This window comes from Callorhinchus milii, unplaced genomic scaffold, assembly GCF_018977255.1.
Source record: "Callorhinchus milii isolate IMCB2004 unplaced genomic scaffold, IMCB_Cmil_1.0 Scaffold10, whole genome shotgun sequence".
In the NCBI taxonomy this organism is placed as follows: domain Eukaryota; kingdom Metazoa; phylum Chordata; class Chondrichthyes; order Chimaeriformes; family Callorhinchidae; genus Callorhinchus; species Callorhinchus milii.
In genome coordinates, this window is record NW_024704751.1 from 2,200,497 (window position 1) to 2,221,760 (window position 21,264).

Genomic DNA, 21,264 nt, shown 5'->3' on the forward strand with positions numbered 1-21,264 from the left:
ATTATTTATTTCTCTCGTAAAAGTTGTTATCGAATCGGCTTCCACCACCCTTTCAGTCAGCACACTTTACAGAAAATCCCATCGAGCACTTTGACATGTTTTGATGCTAAATCAAATGCCCAAAAATATGATTTTATACAATTCACCGGTTGAGAGATTCAGTCAACTCCTGACAACTCGTCACTCCGAGGGAAATGGGCTCAGTAACGAGTTAGCCGTATGTATAAATGTGTAAATGTAGTGGTGACAGGTTAAGGCAGGGTCGGGTAATGAGGAGTCAGCTACTACGCCCCGAAACTCTGGAACACTCTCCCTCAATCCCTTCTCCTTCAGTGTTAAGCGCTCTGAGACGCTACCCTGAGTGGAGGGCGCTACATAAGTGCAAATTGTTGTTGTCCTTTTATAAATAATGTAATCTGCAGTGCACCAAGTGACAATTCTGCTCGCTATAAGCGTCCAGTACTCCCCTAACTCACTGTGTTATAGGGCTGCCATATCCCCATATCCTATCTGTAATGGACCACTGGATGATAGAGACAAAAGAATCCTGTATAATATTATATAATGGCCTGATCTAAACGTGCACGACTCTCCTGTTTATGTTGATGCTACCCTCCGGTGCTGGGAGCCTGATGATTCTGTACACATTATGGGATAGCAGCCTATTTTACAGCGGAAAAACAAGCGAAACCAAATAGGTGTTGGCAGAGGACATTTTAACCAGACATTTTAAGGCAACCATAATGCGGGGCTGTGATTCCCAAGCAATGTAATTGAAAGTGGAGGAGCTTGACGGCTCTCCAAAATGGTCGCTTGCAGCTGGTCTCACCGATAATAATTTGTTTGCAACATTCAGATCAGGTATCGTCATGAAATTGTGCTGGGCCAGCAAGTCAGTCAGCTCCTGCTCCATTTCCTAGGTAACTAGGGTAGTTTTTTGGACAGCCAGATGATCGTATCTGATGTTAACCTTTAATGACCTTGGGTGGCCACGTGACTGGCCAGAGACCAACGGTGATTGATTACGTGACTGTGCGCCACCTGAATGTGGAAATGCAAGAGAAGTCCTTGTGTGTGTTTTCTGGGGGAGATGTGGATTTAGCCGAGCTTTTGTGCTAAGTCTCTGCTGAGTCGCGCCGCCGCACTATTCTGATCGGTGGTTGGAGCACTCGCCTCGCAAGCGAGAGACCTGGGTTCGATTCCCGGGCAGAACAAAACATTGGGCAAGTTTCCTTACTGCACACGCCTCTGTTTGCCCAGCAGTAAGTAGGAACCTGGTTGCTAGTCAATCGGCGGATGGCTTTTCCAGGGATAATAAATTCTTCCAAAGAAAAAATAATTTGGTCACTCAATCCGAGACTATTTGTGGGACGCTGCTGTGCGCAATCGGGCACAAAATACACAGTCACTACACTTTACAGTATATTTGACGTGATAAGGCGCTGTATCAAATGCAACGCATGAGAAAGACACTGTACGATCCCTCTTTCCCTTTTCTGAGTGCTCACCGTTGCCAGTGAAATGGCAGACCCAGTTCTGAGGAAAGGACGTTGACCTGAAATGTTAACTCACTTTCTTCTCTCCGTAGATGCTGACTGACCGGCTGAGTGTTCCCAGGGACTTCTGTTTTTATATTACAGATTTTTAAAGACCAATTGCCTACCATCCAACGATAATAATTCTTCAACTTTGATATGATTCACCTGAAGGGTTTACGTAGGTGTTCGATCTAGAAAATACAGTTACTACACTTGTACAGTAAGTCCTGTAACTTTTGAAAGGTTTTAAATGACATTATAAATGTGCTGCATCAAATGCAAAGATTGTTATTTATGATGCCTTATGAATTTGAAACGTTTAAAAGTACTCCATATGATTCACTGCAAAGCGGTGGATATGTATTTGTAGACAAACGTGGCAGCCAATTTTATACAGCGATGAAAAATACTGGAACAGGTCCGAACAATTTAAAAATACTTACATTTGATATATAGCCGTTTAACGTCATTAAACATCTCAAAGTGCTTCAGACATTTTACCATAAAGTGTAGTGACTGTTTATTTGTAGGCAAACCCTCGCACGGATGCGAGGTTGCTACCAACTGAGCCAGGCTGACACCGATGTCACCTCTATATCTATGGATGTATATTTGTATATTCTAATATAATGATACATACTTATATACTATAGAGATAATCTTTTGAGCCCCAGGCACGTAGGGAGCAGCTTGTTAAAAATTTCCACAGGAGACTATTTAAATAAACATAAACCTTTCCCGTTCTGAATTGCAAATTTCTCCAGCACGTGACTGTGGCAGGTTCCAATCCAATGCTGACTGGATTCAGTTCACTGTAGTTTGACACTTTCAACAACAGCATCCAGTGGCTGTGTCGGAAACCCTCAGCGAACAGCAGGGGAAAGGTGAGCATTCGCCCGTGAGCGACAGCATTTGTTTACTACTTCAGCAAAGCTCTGCGCTTTCCAGGAAGCTTTCAGGAACGATTCAGATAAGACCTCAAATTTATTGTGGTACCCTCCTTAAAAATCTGCTCCACTCTCACTCGCCCTACCCTACTCCCACCCCCTCTCCAAGCTGTGAGGGGTGACAGATGACCCGATCTCTCCAAGGCAACTGCAAGACAAGAAGTTAACGCCACGATTCTTCCCGACATTCTCGTCTCCCTCCCCCCCCTCCCTCACCCCTCTCCCACACAGTGTCTCAAAGCACCGCCTCACGGTCAGAACCCCAACAGCAACTTGCATTTGTATAGTGCCCCATCATGCAGGGTAGTGTCCCAGAGCCCCAACAACAACAACAACAAAATTACATAGAACGCCTTTCACGTTGGGAGGACATCCCAGGGCGCTAGACAGTCAGGGGTCAGGACCCAAGCTTGAGGGAGGGGTGGGGTAGGGTTGAGGGAAGGCAGAGAGGAGGGAGGGCGACCAAAGGCACGATCGAAGAGGAGGGTCTGGAGACCGGCCTTGAAAGAGGCAAGGGAGAAAGCAAGGCGAAGGGACCATGGGATGGAGTTCCAGAGTGTGGGAGCAGAGAGGCTGAAAGCCCGGCCACCGATGATAGGGCGGGTCGGGCGGGAGTTATGGAGCAGGCCAGAGCGGAGGGAGCGGAGGTTGGTGAGGAGTCGGCTGGTCAGAGAGGTAGGAGGGGGCAAGGACATGGATGGCCTTAAAGGTGAGGATGAGGATCTTGAATTCGATCCTCTGGGGGATGGGGAGCCAGTGGAGTCGGGCGAGGGTGGGACTGATGGGGTCACGGAGCCTGGTGAGTGAGAGTACACGAGCTGCAGAGTTTTGGATGATCTGCAGTTTGTGAAGGGAAGAGTTGGGAAGACCGATGAGGAGGGCGTTCCCGTAATCGAGCCTTGAGGTGACAAATGCGTGGGTGAGGGTTTGGGGGCCTGAGGAGTGAGGCAGTGGCGGAGTCTGGCAATGTTGCGGAGGTGGTGGTGGGCAGTGCTGGTCATGGTGTGGATGCGGGGGAGAAAGGACAGTTCAGGGTCAAACAAGACACCCGGGTTCCTGACCGGCTTAGTGAGCCCAACCCCCTCCAGTGGGAAAGATCTGTGAGAGGAACAGCAAGATTGGGAGAAAGTCGAAACACAACAACAACAACAACAAGATTCCATTTATAGAGCGCCTTTCACGTCAGGAGGACGTCCCAAGGCGCTGCACAGTTGGGTCATGACCCGAGCAGGGGGGAAATGGTCAGGGTGAGGGGAGGGAAGGGAGGGAGGGAAGATTTCTTTCTTTTTTTTAAAACAAAACGGTTAAAAATGAAAAGAAAAATCCCATGGGAGCAGTGTACTGGCTAACCATCTCTTTCATGGCATGAAGTTAACAAAGGTGCAGAAATTGAAGGTTAGGCCTTTGCTCAACGATTGCGGCGTTTTGGAAAGACAAAGAGAACAATTACACAAGAAGCAATTTTTAATTTCCTTCTGTGTCCTGTGGTTAGCAATCATTTCAATTGCCTGTATTGTCTAACAGCGTTAGACCAGCTACACCACTGCTCCCTGCGCTTCAGATGCACATCGCTCTCTTTCTCTACTCCTTCCATATTCCGTTACGTAGCAACCAGCAGAACAGACATCAGAGGGACACTATTATTAACTTCTAAAATATTTCATGAGGGCTTGTGATAAAAGACCCAGACTGTTTGCAATAATAATTACACCAGGAGAAACAAAATCGCAACTTTCTCTTTCTGTTCAAAGTCGAAGTGCAAACCTCTCCGTTCACCCTGTCAATCTACCAACACGAACCCAAATAACTATATATATAATATATATATATCTCGCCTACAAATGTACGTTCAACGTTTTGCCTAATTGCAGGAAGAAACGCAGCATTCAGTGAGTGCTCTGCAAAGCTGCCCACTCCGCACAATGTTTTTGAAGCGTATAATAATTTAAGGAGCAATTGATAAGAAAGGTGATGCCTTTTGTCTTTTTGATATACACCGTCTCCGAGCTCCATTCATCTTCACCTGTCNTTTTTTTTAACACACTGTGGTCTGGTATGTAAGTAGCCGGGAAGGGGGAGACAGAGACTGGGACAAAGTACCTGCACAAAGAAAGAGACGCACGGAAGGAATGAGAGAAACACAGCCATGTAGAAAGTGAGAGGATAATAACAACATCTTGTATTTATATAGCGCCCTTCACGCGGGGAAGTGTCCAAAAGCGCTTGATGGTGACAGAATCTGACCCCGACCCAGGGGGAGAGGGATGGGGGAGGTGACCGTAAGCACCATCGTAAAGGACGGTCTTTAGGCGGGATTTGAAAGTGGGGGGCAAGGCGGAGGGTTTGAGGGAGAAAGTACCATAGTTTTGGGGTGTAGTGGCTGAAGGCACGGCTACCGATGGTGGAACGAAGGTAACGAGGGACAAACAGGAGGCCGGAGCCAGCCGAGCAGAGGCGTGAGTGGGGCGTAAGCAGGTCAGGTAACACAGACAGTGTGGAAGAGAAACAGAAGCCGGTAATGTGTGTGTGCATGTTCATACGCACACACACTCGCGCACACACACACATGCGTACATAGAAGCACAGCCTCATAGACATGAAGAGAAGGAATCACATAGAGAAAGAGAAATAATTCCCAGACACATTGTGAAAGATATAGAGAAACAAGAATAAGTGGACAAATTGCTACGAGCTGGGAACCTTGACTCTTATTTCATCCGTGCATATTTGTGCTCATTATATTCTCCTGCATTCCTCTTCTGAAGTCATCGAATTCCCTGACTGGTTTACAGTGCCCAGGGCCACAGTCACAGCGTGACTTCCAAGAGGTTTGGAAACACTCTGGGACGCTACACCACGTGAAAGGTGCTAAGTAAATGCAAGTTGTTGCTGCTGGAACAGAAGTTAGCAACCCTGGAACTGCTGTGATTATTCTCAGGGAACTTCCCGGTTGCTTCACTAGGAGGCGCTCAGTTAAATGCTAGAACGATAAGGTTCCTTAGAAACTTCATTCCTGCTTTCCTTCGGTCTCACATTTTATCTCCCTTCATATACTTTTTTTTACTGACGGCTGCAATTCTTTCTTTATTACTTCCCCCGTGGTTCACACATTGAGAAGTTCCTCCCACACACTCCAAACACAATTTCTTCATTGCTTTACTCCGTTGCCTCTTCCAATATTTTCCATTCAGTTCCCCAGTACTAGAAGCCGTGCCAGCAGTAACATCAGGCTATGACCGGGGACACACTTGAGCCCAGCCGTTAATAAATATCACCTACATATATACAGTCACTATACTCTACAGTAAAATCCTGTGACTTGTTTGGTAATCTCTCGAAGGCGTGATAAGATAGTACATCAAATGCAAGAACGATTATTATAATTATTATTATTATTCACACTCAAACAAATGCACACAAAATAAAGTTTGGATGCATTGCCAAGCTTTATGTGTTGAGAAATAACATGTGCTTTGCTTCCCAACATGGAGAGGACACTTGTCTTCCATCTTATCAACATCTGAAGTGGCCTTGTGATAAACAGTCTTGATGCGCTGTGAAGACCCAGTTTCTTCAGAGGAATGTCAATGTAAATTCATTAACTGCAGGGAGCGCTGGTGAAGCCAGGGTAAAGCAGTGAGAGAACCTGGGTTGTTAAGAAGCTGCAACAACGCAAAGATTACATTCTCTGACAGTTCTCATGCTGTGGCTAATCAAGCTAGTCAAAAGCTAATTTGTTTCGAAGGTTAACTTGTCCGCATGTCTAGTCCTCACAGAGGAAGCTGCCTAATACAGTACAGCCAAAGTCATTTGTGGCATTTTTCAACCAATAATTCTGCAACTGTAACCGGACTGAATGTATTTTCCGCGGGTCAGAGTGTAATGGAAGCAAATAAGCTTGTGTTGCTGAGAACACCGAGCCCTTCAATTACACAGTCAGCTGTCGGCCGGCTGAGATGTGCAGAAACCAAACCTTTCAAAGCATAAATGCGGAACGATCTCAACATCAGAATTGGTGGGTGAAAGGTGCTAGAGTGACACGAGCTGTTGCTGTACAACAGGCCAATGCATGAAATCCACTCAGTTCTGGATATACTCGGTAGTGGCCTTGCTATGTAAATGTACCAGTGTCACAAGCAGCTTGGTCAGCGACTGGTGAAACGTCACAAGATTACAGGACAGGCTTTGGAAGAAGGCCCATCGAATCCCATCCTTCCATAATGCCCGCCCAACCGTCGCCCCATCATTTGCCCATTAATGCCCATCGAGTTTGAATGGCAGAGATTTAAATCGGTGGTCTCCTGCTTAAAACTTTTGTGTCCCTCCGGTCTGCAATTCCACCTCGTCTTAGCTTGCGACGCCAGCTTCCAAATTAAAAAAGAATTTAAGAATTTTTTACGTTTCCGTGTGATCTTAAAGACAAAGTGGTCTTACAGGCTAAGACTAAGTGGATTTTCGGTCACTGAGTGTTCAGCCATTTTGCCCCCACTCCTTGTAACTAAATCCCTTTGCCTCACCCCTCTCTCTCCACCTTTAAACCCCATCTTTCTTTTCAGTCTTTTAGTCACATCCCCCCCCACCCCACCCCAGGCTCCCAGACAGCTCTGTAAAGGGAAGGGCTTTGAGATGTCCCATCAATGTGAAAGGCATGATATAAATTGCTGCTTCCACCTCCAGTCACATTAAAGAGACACAAGTCAACAATTTCAGCGCTGCAGTCCCAGCCGCCCATACCAACCTCGAAAATAACAAGCAAGAGAGGGCCAGCATTTTGTTTCCATTACATCCTGGCACAAGTCCACAGCTCCTAAGCTGCTGTGCCATGTGCGAGTGGTTTGGAAAATCAATAATAATAATAATAATAATCCTTCCATTTGATATAGCGCTTTTCACGTCGGGAGGACGTCCCAAAGCGCTTCACAGAACACACTGTAAAATGAATTGACTGTATATTTGCGGGCGAACGCGGCAGCCAATTGCGCAGAGCAATGTCCCACAAACAGTCGTGGATTGAAAATGACCAATTTATTATTATTTTGGGTTTTGGAGGGATTATTATTAGGCTCTGTGTGGAGTAAGGAAACTTGCCCAAGGTTTCACCCTGCTTGGAATTGAACTCAGGTCTCTCGCTTGCAAAGCGAGTGCTCCAACTACTGAGCTACAGGACTCCACAATGGATCAAAATCCTTCCCAACGTACAAAATCCCAACAGGTAAATCCCCACCCATTGACTCACTCACACTGTGTGGCATGTTAATGAATGAAACCACTTTCTATTCACACAAACTATGTAGGATTTCCATTCCATGTGTCACATCCATGCATGTATAATCCTGGGCCAGGAATAAACCGTTCCCTTGTTCTCCTTATTTTAATGCTTAGTGACCCAATAAAGTCAGTCCCCTGGTGAGTTCCTTGTGAACGCAGCAAGTCTGTGAAGAGTGAACCGATTTGCTGAATGACTAACGCCAAAGTATTTGGGTTGCAAAGATCTGAAAATTGGGACCTCTCAATCCGGTTACTTAAGAACCTTTGAGCAAGCAGAATATTCCGCACGTGCTTGATCAAGGATTACATTCCCAGATATCCTCGGCTACTTCGGGAGATGGTTTGCAACTGCGGAGGAAATTGGGATAATGGATACTCACTGAGGCAGCTGTGGCCATAATGCACCATGAAATCAGCTCCTAGGGCTCGGGCGGTGTAATCATCCACACAGCACGCGCCGTACGTGACATCGCCCATCACCAATGTGTCCGCTTCTGTAAACCTGTAAACCAACACCAGGAGCGAGAGATCAGTTCACTTTGCTAAACACTTACATACACGCACACATACACACACACACATATACACACAAGTACACACATATACACACACATTTACACACACTTACACGCATACACACACACATACACACAATACATGTACACAAACACACATATTTACACACACATACACTTAAACACACACGTACACACACATACACAAACACACAAATACATACACACTTACACACACACACACACACACACCAGGAGCAAGAGTTCAATTCACTTTACTAAATGGACAACGTCTCAACGGGGACAACAAACTGTTGCATGAAAGCAAGTCACTTACAAATCCCAGGATTATAATAACCATAATAATTCTTACATTTGTGTAAGATTAACTTCACGTCAGTTTTTTAAAAAAAATAAAGCTCATTCTCAAGAGGGTGAGGCTGGCAGGGCCAGTAATAGATTCCCAGTCACTACTCCCCTCGAGAAGGTGGTGGAGGGTTTTGCAGTAGTCCTTCACTATGAGGTTGTGGAAAATAATAGACATGAATGATCAGAACTGAACCGAATTAAGAAGTGTCTTATATGGGGAATTCAGAGATACCTGAAAGAGGTCATTTACTGAGCTATTCATATGATGATNAAAAATAACCCTCAAATTTGATGTAGCACCTTTCATGTCAGGAGGATGTCTCAAAGCGCTTGCCAATATTTACTATAGGGTGGAGTGACTGCACATTTAGTAGGTGAATGCAACAGTAGTCCGGTTTCTGGGCCAGGCAGGTCCACCGTATTCCAGGGCACTGCTGAATGACAGCACAGGCTGGAGCTGCAAGGGCAGGGACTTACCACTCAGCTCCTGTTAACCCTGCAAGCCAAAGCCCTAACCGATAGGGTGGTCCTAGCTGGTCAATCAGCACGAAAGCTTGCCAGGCAGTGCTATCAATGGCAAGCTATGCGGTTATAGCTGGTTAGACTCCAGCAGTTACCCCAACGCACGCTCCCCAAGCCTTAGCTCTTGCCAACCTGCGCCTAATACTTTCCGTAATTAGGTAAGCAGGATGCGTCCCTCCAGGGAGAGAGCACGTATTCCATTTCAATAAACATCTCTGGAATTTCCACATAGAGGTGGGATGCATGGAAATCTCAGTTTGATTTGGTTACAATTAAGCACGTTGATGGGTTTTCTGCATGTGTCAGACACTCTCCTGACACAAAAAGAATCAAATGCAAAGATTATTATTCTAGGATTATAAAGCAGATTCAACCTGAGTGTTTTATAATGGGGTAACCCTGTACTAGTTGCAATAAAACCTGCACATCAGGTACAAACAGCAAGACATAAAGAGAATAGATCTGCATGAAATCTGGAGTAAGCATTAACAACAAACCAGTCAAGGTTAAACACATGTTTTACTGTAAAATACCTTGAAAGTTATTGTGGTTATTTTTGACTCCCGAATTGTGCGTTGCTCGAATTTTCCAAAGACCCTACTCTACATGTCTCTGTAAGCAGTTGTCTGGATTAACTGGTCCCTGGGTAACCTCAGCTACAGGAGATACATATGCATCAGTTTATCCAGAGAGCTGGCAGCAGAGATGTGTCGGATAGTGTCTCCAGAGCTTCAGACAATGCCGTTACAGCTGCAGAATGCTTTCTGGGGTGTGAGCAACTCATTTAAATACTGACAAGGACGAGGCTGCTTTCATATCCACATGTAGTGGGTTCCCTTAGGCTGCCCGTCAGAAAGGTTAAAGGATTATTTACTGCTATCAATCTGCATTTCGAGGGGGTGCTGTTGAGGAGGTTGGGGAGGAAGAGAAGGGACAAGGTAATTATGTCTGTAGTTACAGCTCATTTGTTGAGCATCTACACATAGATGAAGTGTCCACTTTACTAATGAAGGTGATCAGCTAGCGAGGTTGTTAAGAGCTCTTGAAATTTAAATGTTGCCCTCGTCACAAGGAACAAAACCGAGTTCACTTCCACCTGAAGTGACCCCAGGTGCGAGATGTGGTGTGTGACGAGGCAGGGTCGAATTCCAAGCAAAGGAGTTGGGGGAGGTAACCATGGGCATGGTCGAAGTGGTAGGCTTCAAGGCAAAACTTGAAGACAGGAAGAGAGGGGAGACTAGACAACAACAACACAACAATAACAACCTGCATTTATATGGCACCCCTCACGCAGGGTAGAATCCCAGAGCACTGGGAGACGAGACAGAGGAGTAGAAGGAGGGAGTTCCTGAGGTTACATACATGAGTTCAGTGTTGACAGTTTGGTTGACCACAACACCTTCTTTAGCTGTAAGATACCACCTGCAGAATTTGTTGGGTGCCTATTTCGGACATCCAACAAATTAAAGACTTGCATTTATATTTTAACATCTTTCATTGAACAAAAAAAAGTCTCAAACCCAGTGTCACCATCAAGCACTCGCAAACACCCTTTTAGTCCCTTGTTGACGTCACTTACAGTGACCGCCATGACAGCCGACAGAGCGAGCAAGTTCGTCTGAGTTGCAAGAACCTGACACTGGTGATCGACAAACCTATTGAAGTCTCACTGGTAAAAGGCAATGTCGCGTTGCGTCCCGTTACCGAACCGCGGTAAAGAGAAGTCAACGGGAGACGGAAAATGGCACAGTAGAAAACGTTTCCAATTCCACAGGACCCGTGGAGTAAATTGAAGCGCTTGTAGCACAAGTGTTTTGTCAGTAGAGGGGGCACTACTAAATTCACAGCTCACTGAGGGTCTCAGGTGGCAGAAACCCCAAATTGTAGTACTGTGGCGCGTGGCAGAGCCCACGCAGAGCTGGAGAAGTTTGGACAGGATCAGACCTGGGCCAGCATGCCCGGAAATTGGATGACAACGCTTCAATGTATTCAGCGTGTAGGTGTACGTCAGGTCTTGGGACACAGTATTCCCAGGCATTTCCCCCCCCCCCCAATCTGTTCCGTTTGACTGACCTGTAGCCTTGTGTATCGCTGCAAAACACTGATTACTGCGCCCCTTGTTGCAATTTCTAAAACAAACCAGTTTGACCTTCAGTTCAATGTATTTACTAAACCGTCCGCTCTGCATTTTGCCAGCTAAATACACAGAGTACAAACAGTATTCGCCAGGTTTGGTGTGCGCGAGGGTGTCTGCAATAGCACTGAGACTGCAATTATCCGGACGCCTGAAGGAACTTTCTACTGTTATCACATTAATGCCGAACCGAGCAAAGCTACTAAATGCTAACATTTCTGCTTCACAAGTGCCTCAAAGCGATGTGAGACTGGAAGAAAAGACTGAAAAGAATTTGACACAAGCAATAAGGCAGCAGACGCAATGCACACCTTGGAAACCACTGCTATAATCCAGGCTGAGTATGGAACGGCAGGACTATGAATCGTGAGTTGTGGACTGAAGGGGCTACTACCTGCCTTCTACATAAATCATTCCTTCCATATATAGAAGCAAGCGGTGACATTTTTTAGCCATCAGCCAAGCATCACCCAACGCCCATACACTTTCCAGCTGTGGTCTACTGGGCAGCAGTCATCTAACCAAGGCTCTTTAGCACCTTGGCTCTTGAGGAAAGAATGAGGTCCACTGGATCTCAATCCAGAGACGGCTGATGTTGACTGCCCAGGCCTGTACGCAGAAAGATGCCACTTGGCATATAATAATAATAATCCTTGCATTTGAGATAGCGCCTTATCATGTCTTCGAGATATCTCAAAGCGCCTCGATACCTAAGAACGACTGACTAGATTGAGGGAGAAAACAAAAGCTCAAAGGCACCGATTGCAAAATTACAACCCACGTCTGCTCAACTTTGTGACCTAGCACACAGAGGTGGGATGCACTCCGAGATCCGCTGATGGATTTTCCATCCCAAGAACATTGGAGAAGACCTAATGGTGAGGGGATCGTCAACTGCCTCATTATCCTTGGTTAATCAGGTAATTCACTCGTCATAGTTGCTCATGCTGTCAGTTCTGGGCAAGAGGGCTGCAGAGTTCCCTTCAGGTCTTCAGCTCAGTGCAACACACCAGTGGGGGAGCCTGCCATCATCAGAGATGCCAACCTTCAGATGAGTTGTTAAACTATGGTCCTGTCTGTCTATTTCAAAGTTCACTGAAGATCCCATTTGAAAAAAAGGAGGTTGTCTTGGCCACCAATGCTCCAGATTGGCTATTTACCTATTGCTTGGTTGTGGGACTTCTGCTGTTGCATTTATCTACAGTCCAAAATCTCTAGAGTTGGCATTAATTCCCGAGAAGCATTTTGAGATATTCCTACATTATAATAATAATCCTTGCATTTGATATAACGCCTATTGCCCACAAAATATACCGTCAATTCACTTTATAGTAAATTCTGTGAAGCACTTTGAGACGTCTAGAAGACGTGATAAGGCGCTATATCAAATGCAAGTATTATTATTATTATCAGGTCTTCCAGATGTCTCAAAGCGCTTCACAGAATATAATGTAAAATGAATTGACTGTATGGGCATTATATACCTCTTATGCACACTCTAGGGTCGCCAAACCTTGCCAACCTGCGCCTGTGCCTAATGCTCTCAGGAATTGGGTACACAGTATGTATCCCTCCATGTATAAAGTGTTCATTCCATTCCAGACCCAGGGACATTTCCATATGTAGATGGCACACACACGTGCAGCTCTCAGTTTGGTTTGAATGCTCTGAAGCATGGTGATAGATTTCCACGTGTGTCAGACACCCGACTAGCCAACAAAAAACACAAGCTCTTCTCCCTCTCAATGAAATAAGTATTTCTCAACGAAATGATCATGTTGTAATCCGTAGAGGAACAAGAGGCAGAAAAATACAATTCATTGGAATGGCTGTACAACCCCTCTACTGTGTATTGTTCCTATTTTGGCAGCACCTATGGAGAGAGGAAAGTGAGTTAATGTTTCAGGTCGACGACCTTTTGTCTGACAAAAGGTCATTGACCTGAAATGTTAACTCACTTTCCTTCTCGATAGATGCTGCGTGTCCTAAGCGACTTCTATTATTTATTTCAGATTTCGAGCACCTACAGTATTTTGCCTTTTATTGATTGTTCCTATTTTGTTCCATTAATCACTTACCTAATTGTGGTGAGAGAGGAACACATGAGAAGGTGCTAAGGGACATAGCTGGTCTACTACGAGCGGGCTGACCTTATAATCAGTGTCACCGGCTAGAATATGATTCGTCGTGCGATGTTATATTTCCCATCCAGTCAGAGAACGGAGATACAGAGAATTCTACAGGAGCACGGAAGCCAAAGTTTCATTTTTACGAATGATGATAGACTGAAGTCTCTAATCATGTCTCCTTTCCCTGTTCCCTGCATTATTTAGGCAGCAAAATACGAGTTAATTATAGATATTTACGTGGCCTTCTGAGAGGAGGTCGCAATACTTTCTGACGCTACTCCACTCTCTTAATAAAGGCGTGTCGGAATGCCTCGATAATCACCACAGCTAAGGCGATCCACAAACCCGCTTGGATTGCGAAGACCGTAATTTGTTCCGCATACATTTAGGAAGTGGCTGATTCAGAGTGGCCCGAGCCACTTTGTGAACTCTTGTGGTGACTCCGCTGATGGCTCAGTGCGCAAACACAGACACACACAGTAATGCAGCACTGAGCAATCGGGGAAACAGAAGGTTCCAGGTCCCTATTCTGTGATTAGTTAGCAGATACCAGCACTCGAGATTGCTATGTTTCGTCTCAGTGCTATAGGAATTGCATATGGGGGGGGGGGGGGGGCGCGGAGGGGTGGGGGAGAGTCAAGGTTCCTGTTGCTAATCAGCACAACAACTTACACCCTTCGTATAGGATAATGTCTCGGAACGCTTTACAGGGACGAGGAGCAGTATCATGTGATTCCCGTTATAATAATCATTAGGATGTCGTGCCTTTATCATACCGTCGAGATGTCTCAAAGTGCTTCACAACAACAACAAATTACATGGCGGCAGCCAATTGCGCACAGCAGTGTCCCATAAACAGTGTGGATTTAGGGACCACACTTTTTTTAAGGGATTATTACCCACAGAAAAGCCAATTGATTAACAACTGTGTTTCTACTTAACACTCGGTGAACAGAGGTGTGTGGAGTAAGGAAACTCATCCAACGTATCGCCCTGCCCGGGAATCGAACCCAGGGCCTCTCGCTTGCGAGGCGAGTGCTCTACCCACTGAGCTAATCCAGCATTAAGATCTGACCTCTTTGAGAAAGAAACATGGAAAAAGGAGAGAAGTGAGACTGATCCCCAGTGTTAGAGGAAAGAGCTGTGTGAAACAACTAGATAAGCTGGGGCTCTTCTCTATTGAAATGAAACGTCTCAGAGGTTTTGCACATATATATATAATGTGCTTAGCGGATAGAGAAAGTAAATCTGAAACAATACAGCACATTCAGATATGCCAAGGCAATGGGGCGATTGAGTATCTTAATGGTTGTGAAGAACAATTTTAGGACAGACATCAGGAAGTATTTCTTAACAAAGAGGGTACTCAGCTGGTGTAATGGGTTATAGGGAAGGGCGTTAGACACCGAGGCATTGGGCTCATTTAAAATAACACCTTGATCCTGTAACAGGAAGACAGAAGGATTGGTATCCTGGAAGCCTTGAGGATCAAATGGTTTGGACTCTCAACCATCCTCCAGCCACATGATCACATAATCCATATTTTCCATTTCTTACAACACTTAAAATATACAGCAGTGCTAATCTTTACAGAGACTATGGAGCTCAGAAACCTGTTGCTCTACGAGACTCTGGGCCTCTATTCATGCCTTGCTCTGGGACAATAATAATAATAATCCTTGCATTTGATATAGCGCCTTACCACATCTTTGAGACGTTTCAAAACGCTTCACCGATTATACTGTAAAGTGGATTGGCTGTATATTTCGAGGGCGAAACGCAGCAGCTAAGTGCGTACAGCATTGTCTCGCGATCACACCCCGTTATTCCTCTGGATGAGATTTTATGGACCAATAAAATAAGACCATCACCAGCACCATAATTTAAGGCATTAGAACACGTCTGTCCGTTCAAGTGGACGTTAAAAATCCAATGACACTACTCAAACAGAGAAGGCAGGCTCATCCTGGGACATTGCTGTGTACAAATTGTCTGCCATATTTGCCCTAAAATACACAGTCACTACACTATACAGCAATTTCCGGTGAAGTCCTTTGAGATGTTTCGCCAATGAGATAAGGCTCTGTATCAAATGCAAAGATAATTCTCAACTAAACTTCCTCGAAGGACAAGTGTCCTCACCTTTCTTCTCATAGACTCAGCCCCAGCCCCTCTGTTAGTCCATCTGACTACCGTCACATACAGCGTGTTGGTATGGACTAAGCACACTCCGTTTTGCAGAACAACATTACAGCAATTTTGCTGCAGATGCTGGAAATCTGGTATAAACACGTAGCAGGTCAAGCAGCATCCATGGAGCTTCCAGCACCTGCAGTTCTTTGTCTCTTGTTTATTATTTAATTCACTGCCGCTTCTCTTCCAGGAATCCCTTCTTTAAAGAAGTTCTGCTCTTCTCTTTGATGTGAGTTCTGATGAAAGGTCATTGACCTGAAACGTTAACTCACTTTCCTCTCTCCATGGATGCTGCCTCACCTGCGATTTCCACATTTTTATCGCAGCAATTTTAATCCTTTAAGGAGTAGAAACCTGTTGCTCTATAAGACTCCGGGCATAACAGTTGTTAACTGTTCAGAATCGTACAGCTATACCCACACGATGAGGCTGAAATTATTATTCATTTTTTAATATAAAAAAGGTTTCCACTACAAACCAGCAGCATCTGACTCCACGCACAAATCGTTGGGATTATTTCTCCCTTTCATTTATTTAATTAAGCAAATGATCCAAAGTGTTTCTATCCTTCAGGAAAGAATAGCACTTCCAATTTGATGGGTGCAACTAAATTATTGTTGAAAGTGTTCTGGGGATTGAATCCGACAATTATGAGTAATCAATGTGCATTCATCACTCACACAGGCTAAATGTTGTTGGTGCTTAATCAGATGTGTTGCCAGCTCCTCTTCACTGGACTCTTCTTCAGCTGCTAACACATAACCCAATCAGTCCCACTCTTTCCCCATATCTTTGAAAAATCTTTCCTTTTCAAGATGCTGAACAATCAGTGCTTCAGACCCGAGCTGAGGGTCGGGATCGGGGAGGGTGCAGGGCGGGGAGGGGGGTGATCGAAGGCACGGTCAAAGAGGAGGGTCTTGAGATGGCGAAGTGGAGGGACTGTGGGATGGAGTTCCAGAGGGTGGGGGCAGAGTGGCAGAAGGTTCGCTCGCCAATGGTGGGGTGGGCGAGGAAGGGGAACATGAAGCAGGCCGGAGCCCGCTGAGCGGGGGGAGCAGCTCCGAGCAGGTTGGTAGGGGGTTAGGAGATCGGAGAGGTATTCCACCCCTGCATTGACGATTAAGATGTTACGCCAATGTCCTGCTCACCTGTAAAGATCCTGTAGTGCATATTGAAAATGTGAAGGGAGTTTCTCCCTGTGTCCTGGCCTCCAGTTAAAATTGATGATTCAGTCCATGACTGTTTGTGGGACACTGCTGTGCACAAGTTGATTGTTCTGTTTCAACTAGAAAAACAGTCACTACACTTTGCAATGAACCGGTTAAAGAGCTTAGAGACATCCTCTCAACACGAGAGTCCAGATACTGAGATTCTTACTGTTATTATTAACACTACAATGAAAATGCGGACAGAAACGCAATGTCCCAGAAGCTCTGAGAACCCAGATCTTTGCTTGAAACCTTGATTACAAACATTTGGAAGTAGGGTCAACGGCACCATACCCTACACAACAACATTCACTTATCTCGCGGTTATGTTGTATCGCTGCTCTCTCACAGTGCAGCACTCTTGTAAGGTTAACGAGCTTTCACTGTTGCCTCTGGAAGACTGTAACACTGCGTCCCACCAGCGGAGACAACAGGAAGTGAGACAACTGGTAACCTCCCTGCCCCATCCCACCCCAAGCAAATTCATTGACCATAACCAGCGTGTTTTGTGGATCAGGCAGAAATTAGGCAGGTTCAGAGAGAAAGAGAGAGAGAGAGAGAGAAAACTAAGGCTCCCAAGACAAAGCCTCCTCTCGTTCCTTCTCACTGCAAATTTCCCCTGCTCCTCAGTCTTCATTGAGTCTATCTGATTAACATAACATACAATTTTTGGCATAATCCGTGGGAGCTGAAACTGTTTAAAATTCATACTGTGATTCGCAGAATAATAACATCACAGCGACTTTTAATCCTCTGAGGCCCATGTTCGCTGTTCAGAACCAAAAATATATATCTATACACAACAAGGTTAGCATTTGTAATCCTTTAGGCTTTCCTGACAAGGCATCTCTAATAACAGATACACTGGGTGCACTTATCAACGGGAAGGATATAAGATGGTTATGATTTTGCAAGGGATTTATTCAGGGAGTGTAGAAGTCTTCTGTAGTTTTATCTCCCCCCCCACCACATTGCGTTAATCGGATTTGATCACATGCAGTGATGGATATGGTAAAACAATTAATGGTCCAGATGCCACATCACACGTGGAATAATGTGGGATTTTCTAAACCCGAACTACAACTTAGTTTCTCCACTTGATATTCTCAACCACCACCTTTCCCTCCCTCCCTCCCGTAGCTTCTCATTTAACATTTCCTACGGCAATCATGTGGCAGCCTGGCTCAGTTAGAAGCACTCTTGCCTCCGAATCAGAGGTTGTGAGTTCAAGCCCCATTTCCCGACTTGGAACTCATATGGACTACTCTGACACTCCAATGTGACCAACGGGGAGCTGGGTGGGTGCACCTCATTGTCGGACACGCTGTCTTTCGGATGAAACATTAAACCGAGGTTCAGTTTGCCTGTTCAGATGGACGTTAAAGATCCCATGGCACTATTCTAAAAGAGAAGGTAGTTTCTCCCGGTATCCTGGTCATAATCACCCAGATAGAGTTGCTGTGCGCCAACTGACTGCTGAGTTTCTCCTACAACAATACAAAGTCACTACGCTCTACAGTATACCCTGTGAAGCACTCCACATGTGCAAGGCGCTATATCAAATGTAAGGATCATTATTATGGACTGTGTCTTTGATTGTAATCTGACCGCTCCAGATTTCAAATAGCAAGAAGGAAAGTCTAGGGAGCCTATCATCTTGGGAGCCCTTTTTGCGAGACAACAGCAGCAGCAGCAACAACAACAACTTGCATTTATAGAGTGTCCTTCACGCAGGGAGGTGTCTCGGAGACGCTGGGTAGATCCAGCAATCCATTCTCCATCTCTTCCCATCGGTCATTTTTATCGCAGCGCCTCAACATCAACTCGAAAAGGGGTTAATATTGATAGACAGCTGGACAGGACAAATGGGACCTCAGCTCTTAATTGCCTCTTTCACAAAAACGTTTTGTGTGTAGCTTTATACATCTCTCTGTGCACTGTCAAACCACGCACACCGACTTGCTTTCAGAGGTGCAGAAATGCTGCAATAGTCATGCTATTTAGCTAAATAATTCATACTGTCTGTTTCAGAGCTACTTATTATTCACACTTAATTTATACCAAGGAACACCACTCATCCGGACACGCACAGCCCATTAGTTGGAGTGCGATAGAGGCCTGAACTATGTAGGCAGTTGGAGGTTGGGAGAGAGAGAGACTGAATTTTGTTTGGCATTTCTCTCGAACTTTATAACCCAGCTCAGTTACCATGTCTTAGCTAATGTTGCTTGAATGGCCGTTGACTAAGTCAGCCAAAAAAGTTTTAGTTGCATGCTTACACGCAAGGGATCCAATTTAGCCGAGTGAGTCTGCAAATTGGCAATGTGATTCAGATATACGCAGAGTTCGAGAGAGACACGTATGCAGAGAGTGAAAAAGATGAGTCACACGCGCACACACACAGTGAAGAGTACGCAGAATGAAAGAGTGTAAGAGAAAGACACGCACACACAGTGAGAGGGAAAGTGACACAGCGAGAGAAACGCACACATTAATATGCCTTGCTCCCTCCTACCTCTCCAACCTACTATCCCCCTACCTACCTGCCCGTACCCTCCGTTCCTCTGGCTCCGGTCTGCTCCACTTCCCCCGCCCAACCGCCCTACATCGGTGGTCGGGCCTTCAGCCTCTCAGCCCCCAGGCTCTGGAACTCCATCCCCAGTGCCTTCGCCGCCTCCTCCCTTTCCTCCTTCAAAGCCGGTCTCAAAACTTTCTCTTTGACCGAGCCTTCAGCTCCCCTCTCGACTCTCTTCCCCTCCTCGCTCCCTCCCTTCCTCCCTCACCCTGACCATTTCCCCCTGCTCGTGTCATGACCCAACTGTGCAGCGCCTTGGGACGTCCTCCTGACGTGAAAGGCGCTTTATAAATGGAATCTTGTTGTTGTTGTATGTTCAGTGGAAGCCGGGACAAAGCCAGAAGCAACGGGGATGGACATTTTGTCCGATTTAAGAGGCGTCCGAGGTTAGCCAAGAATACCATTCCCGTCAACACCAAGCCCCGCCAATACCGTATAACAACATGTAATAGCGTTGTTTCACTTGAAGCGATCTTAACTGACCAGTTAAAGTTATAATACCCTCCCAGGATTCACAGAACAGTCTGTCCCGCCCGGCAGAGGAGGAGTTTCCTCCCTCCTGTTGCCATTCCCATTGGACGGAACCAATTAGCGGTGGGGTTGAGGTGACTGACAGCCAGCAGACACTTGTGGAGTCCTGTAGCTCAGTGGTTAGAACACTTGCGATTGGCTGGGTCACTACGTCATTCCTTTCGTTTTTTAAGCGTTTGGACTTCCGACTGGATAGGCTTCACCCATTCCCAAGCGGCTCAGCCGTCAATCAATCGCAATTTCCCTCCCTTGTTCTTCCCCGTTCCTCCGTCCCAGCTCACTGATTGACAGCACAACTCCAGCCGCTTGGGAATGGCTGGAGTCCTCTGTCAATCAATCGTAAACTTCTCCCATCTCCATTCCCAGAGTCCCTCGTGGCTGAATGGACACGCACAGAAGGCCAGAGTGAGCGCATTCAGCGGCAGCCAGCGCGGCATTTTGACCGGAGTAACCGGATTTTCGACCGTATTAGCTGCATATTTAAAACAGGTACGAATACAAATGAATCGGGGCCAGGCGATTTGTTCGATTTACCTGACATCCGCGGGTTAACTGGCTTCCAGCAAAAGCGGATTTCACTGTACATATACACACTGTGAAAGACACGCACACAGACACACACACATACGCGCACAGAGCGAGAGGCCAAGCGAGAAACACACACACACACACACATACAGAAAGAGAGAGACACACAGATACACACAGATCTGATGGGGGGACAGTCCCAATTAGTCCAGATATTGAGCTCTTAATAGTATATCTGTATTGACACGGAACCCGTTTACATCTTTGCTTTATTTTACTATCGCTTGTTACTTCATGTGTAAAAGTTCCCCATTTCAGTGGCTGCTCGAGCTAGAACTGTCTTGATCCTGCAGGACGTAACAGAACATTAACAAGACTTATAGCCAAGCCAATAAAGCCAGAATGCCTGTTGATTTCACTCCAATAAAGCAGTCTCATCTCCCAGTTTACAGTTGGGGATATTTGGAAACACAGAGATTCGGGGGCGGTTTGCAAGTCGTGTTGGCTTCTGCTTTGACCAATTTCAAAAGAAACCAGGAATCTGATGGGAGGAAGTCATCTGTCAAGGTTAGTGAATCTACAATAAAGGGTGTAAAGGTTCCACACTCACAGCACATTTTGATAGATGTGTAGGTTTTATTGTGCTATGCTTACAATTTTCTCCTTTGTCCTCTCAAGGTCTGGTGGGAAGGCAGGGTATTCCTAAAGGAAATCCGCCCACATCAATCATCCGATTTTTTTTTTGCCGTGGCTTCACCGGGAACCTACATTAATACGCGATCTTTTTCAGCTGCGTTCATGTTTCTC

At 45.6% G+C, this 21,264-nt stretch overlaps 1 protein-coding gene across 3 annotated transcripts in view; it reads right to left on the reverse strand.

Moving 5' to 3' along the window:
* dph1 (diphthamide biosynthesis 1) overlaps positions 1-21,264 on the reverse strand; it is a 277,432-nt gene that overhangs the window by 164,531 nt on the left and 91,637 nt on the right. For all 3 annotated transcript variants that reach the window (XM_007906191.2, XM_042338384.1, XM_042338385.1), the window contains one exon: positions 8,134-8,255. In XM_007906191.2, coding sequence (XP_007904382.2) covers positions 8,134-8,255 — 122 coding nt within the window. The remainder of the gene's footprint in view (positions 1-8,133; positions 8,256-21,264) is intronic.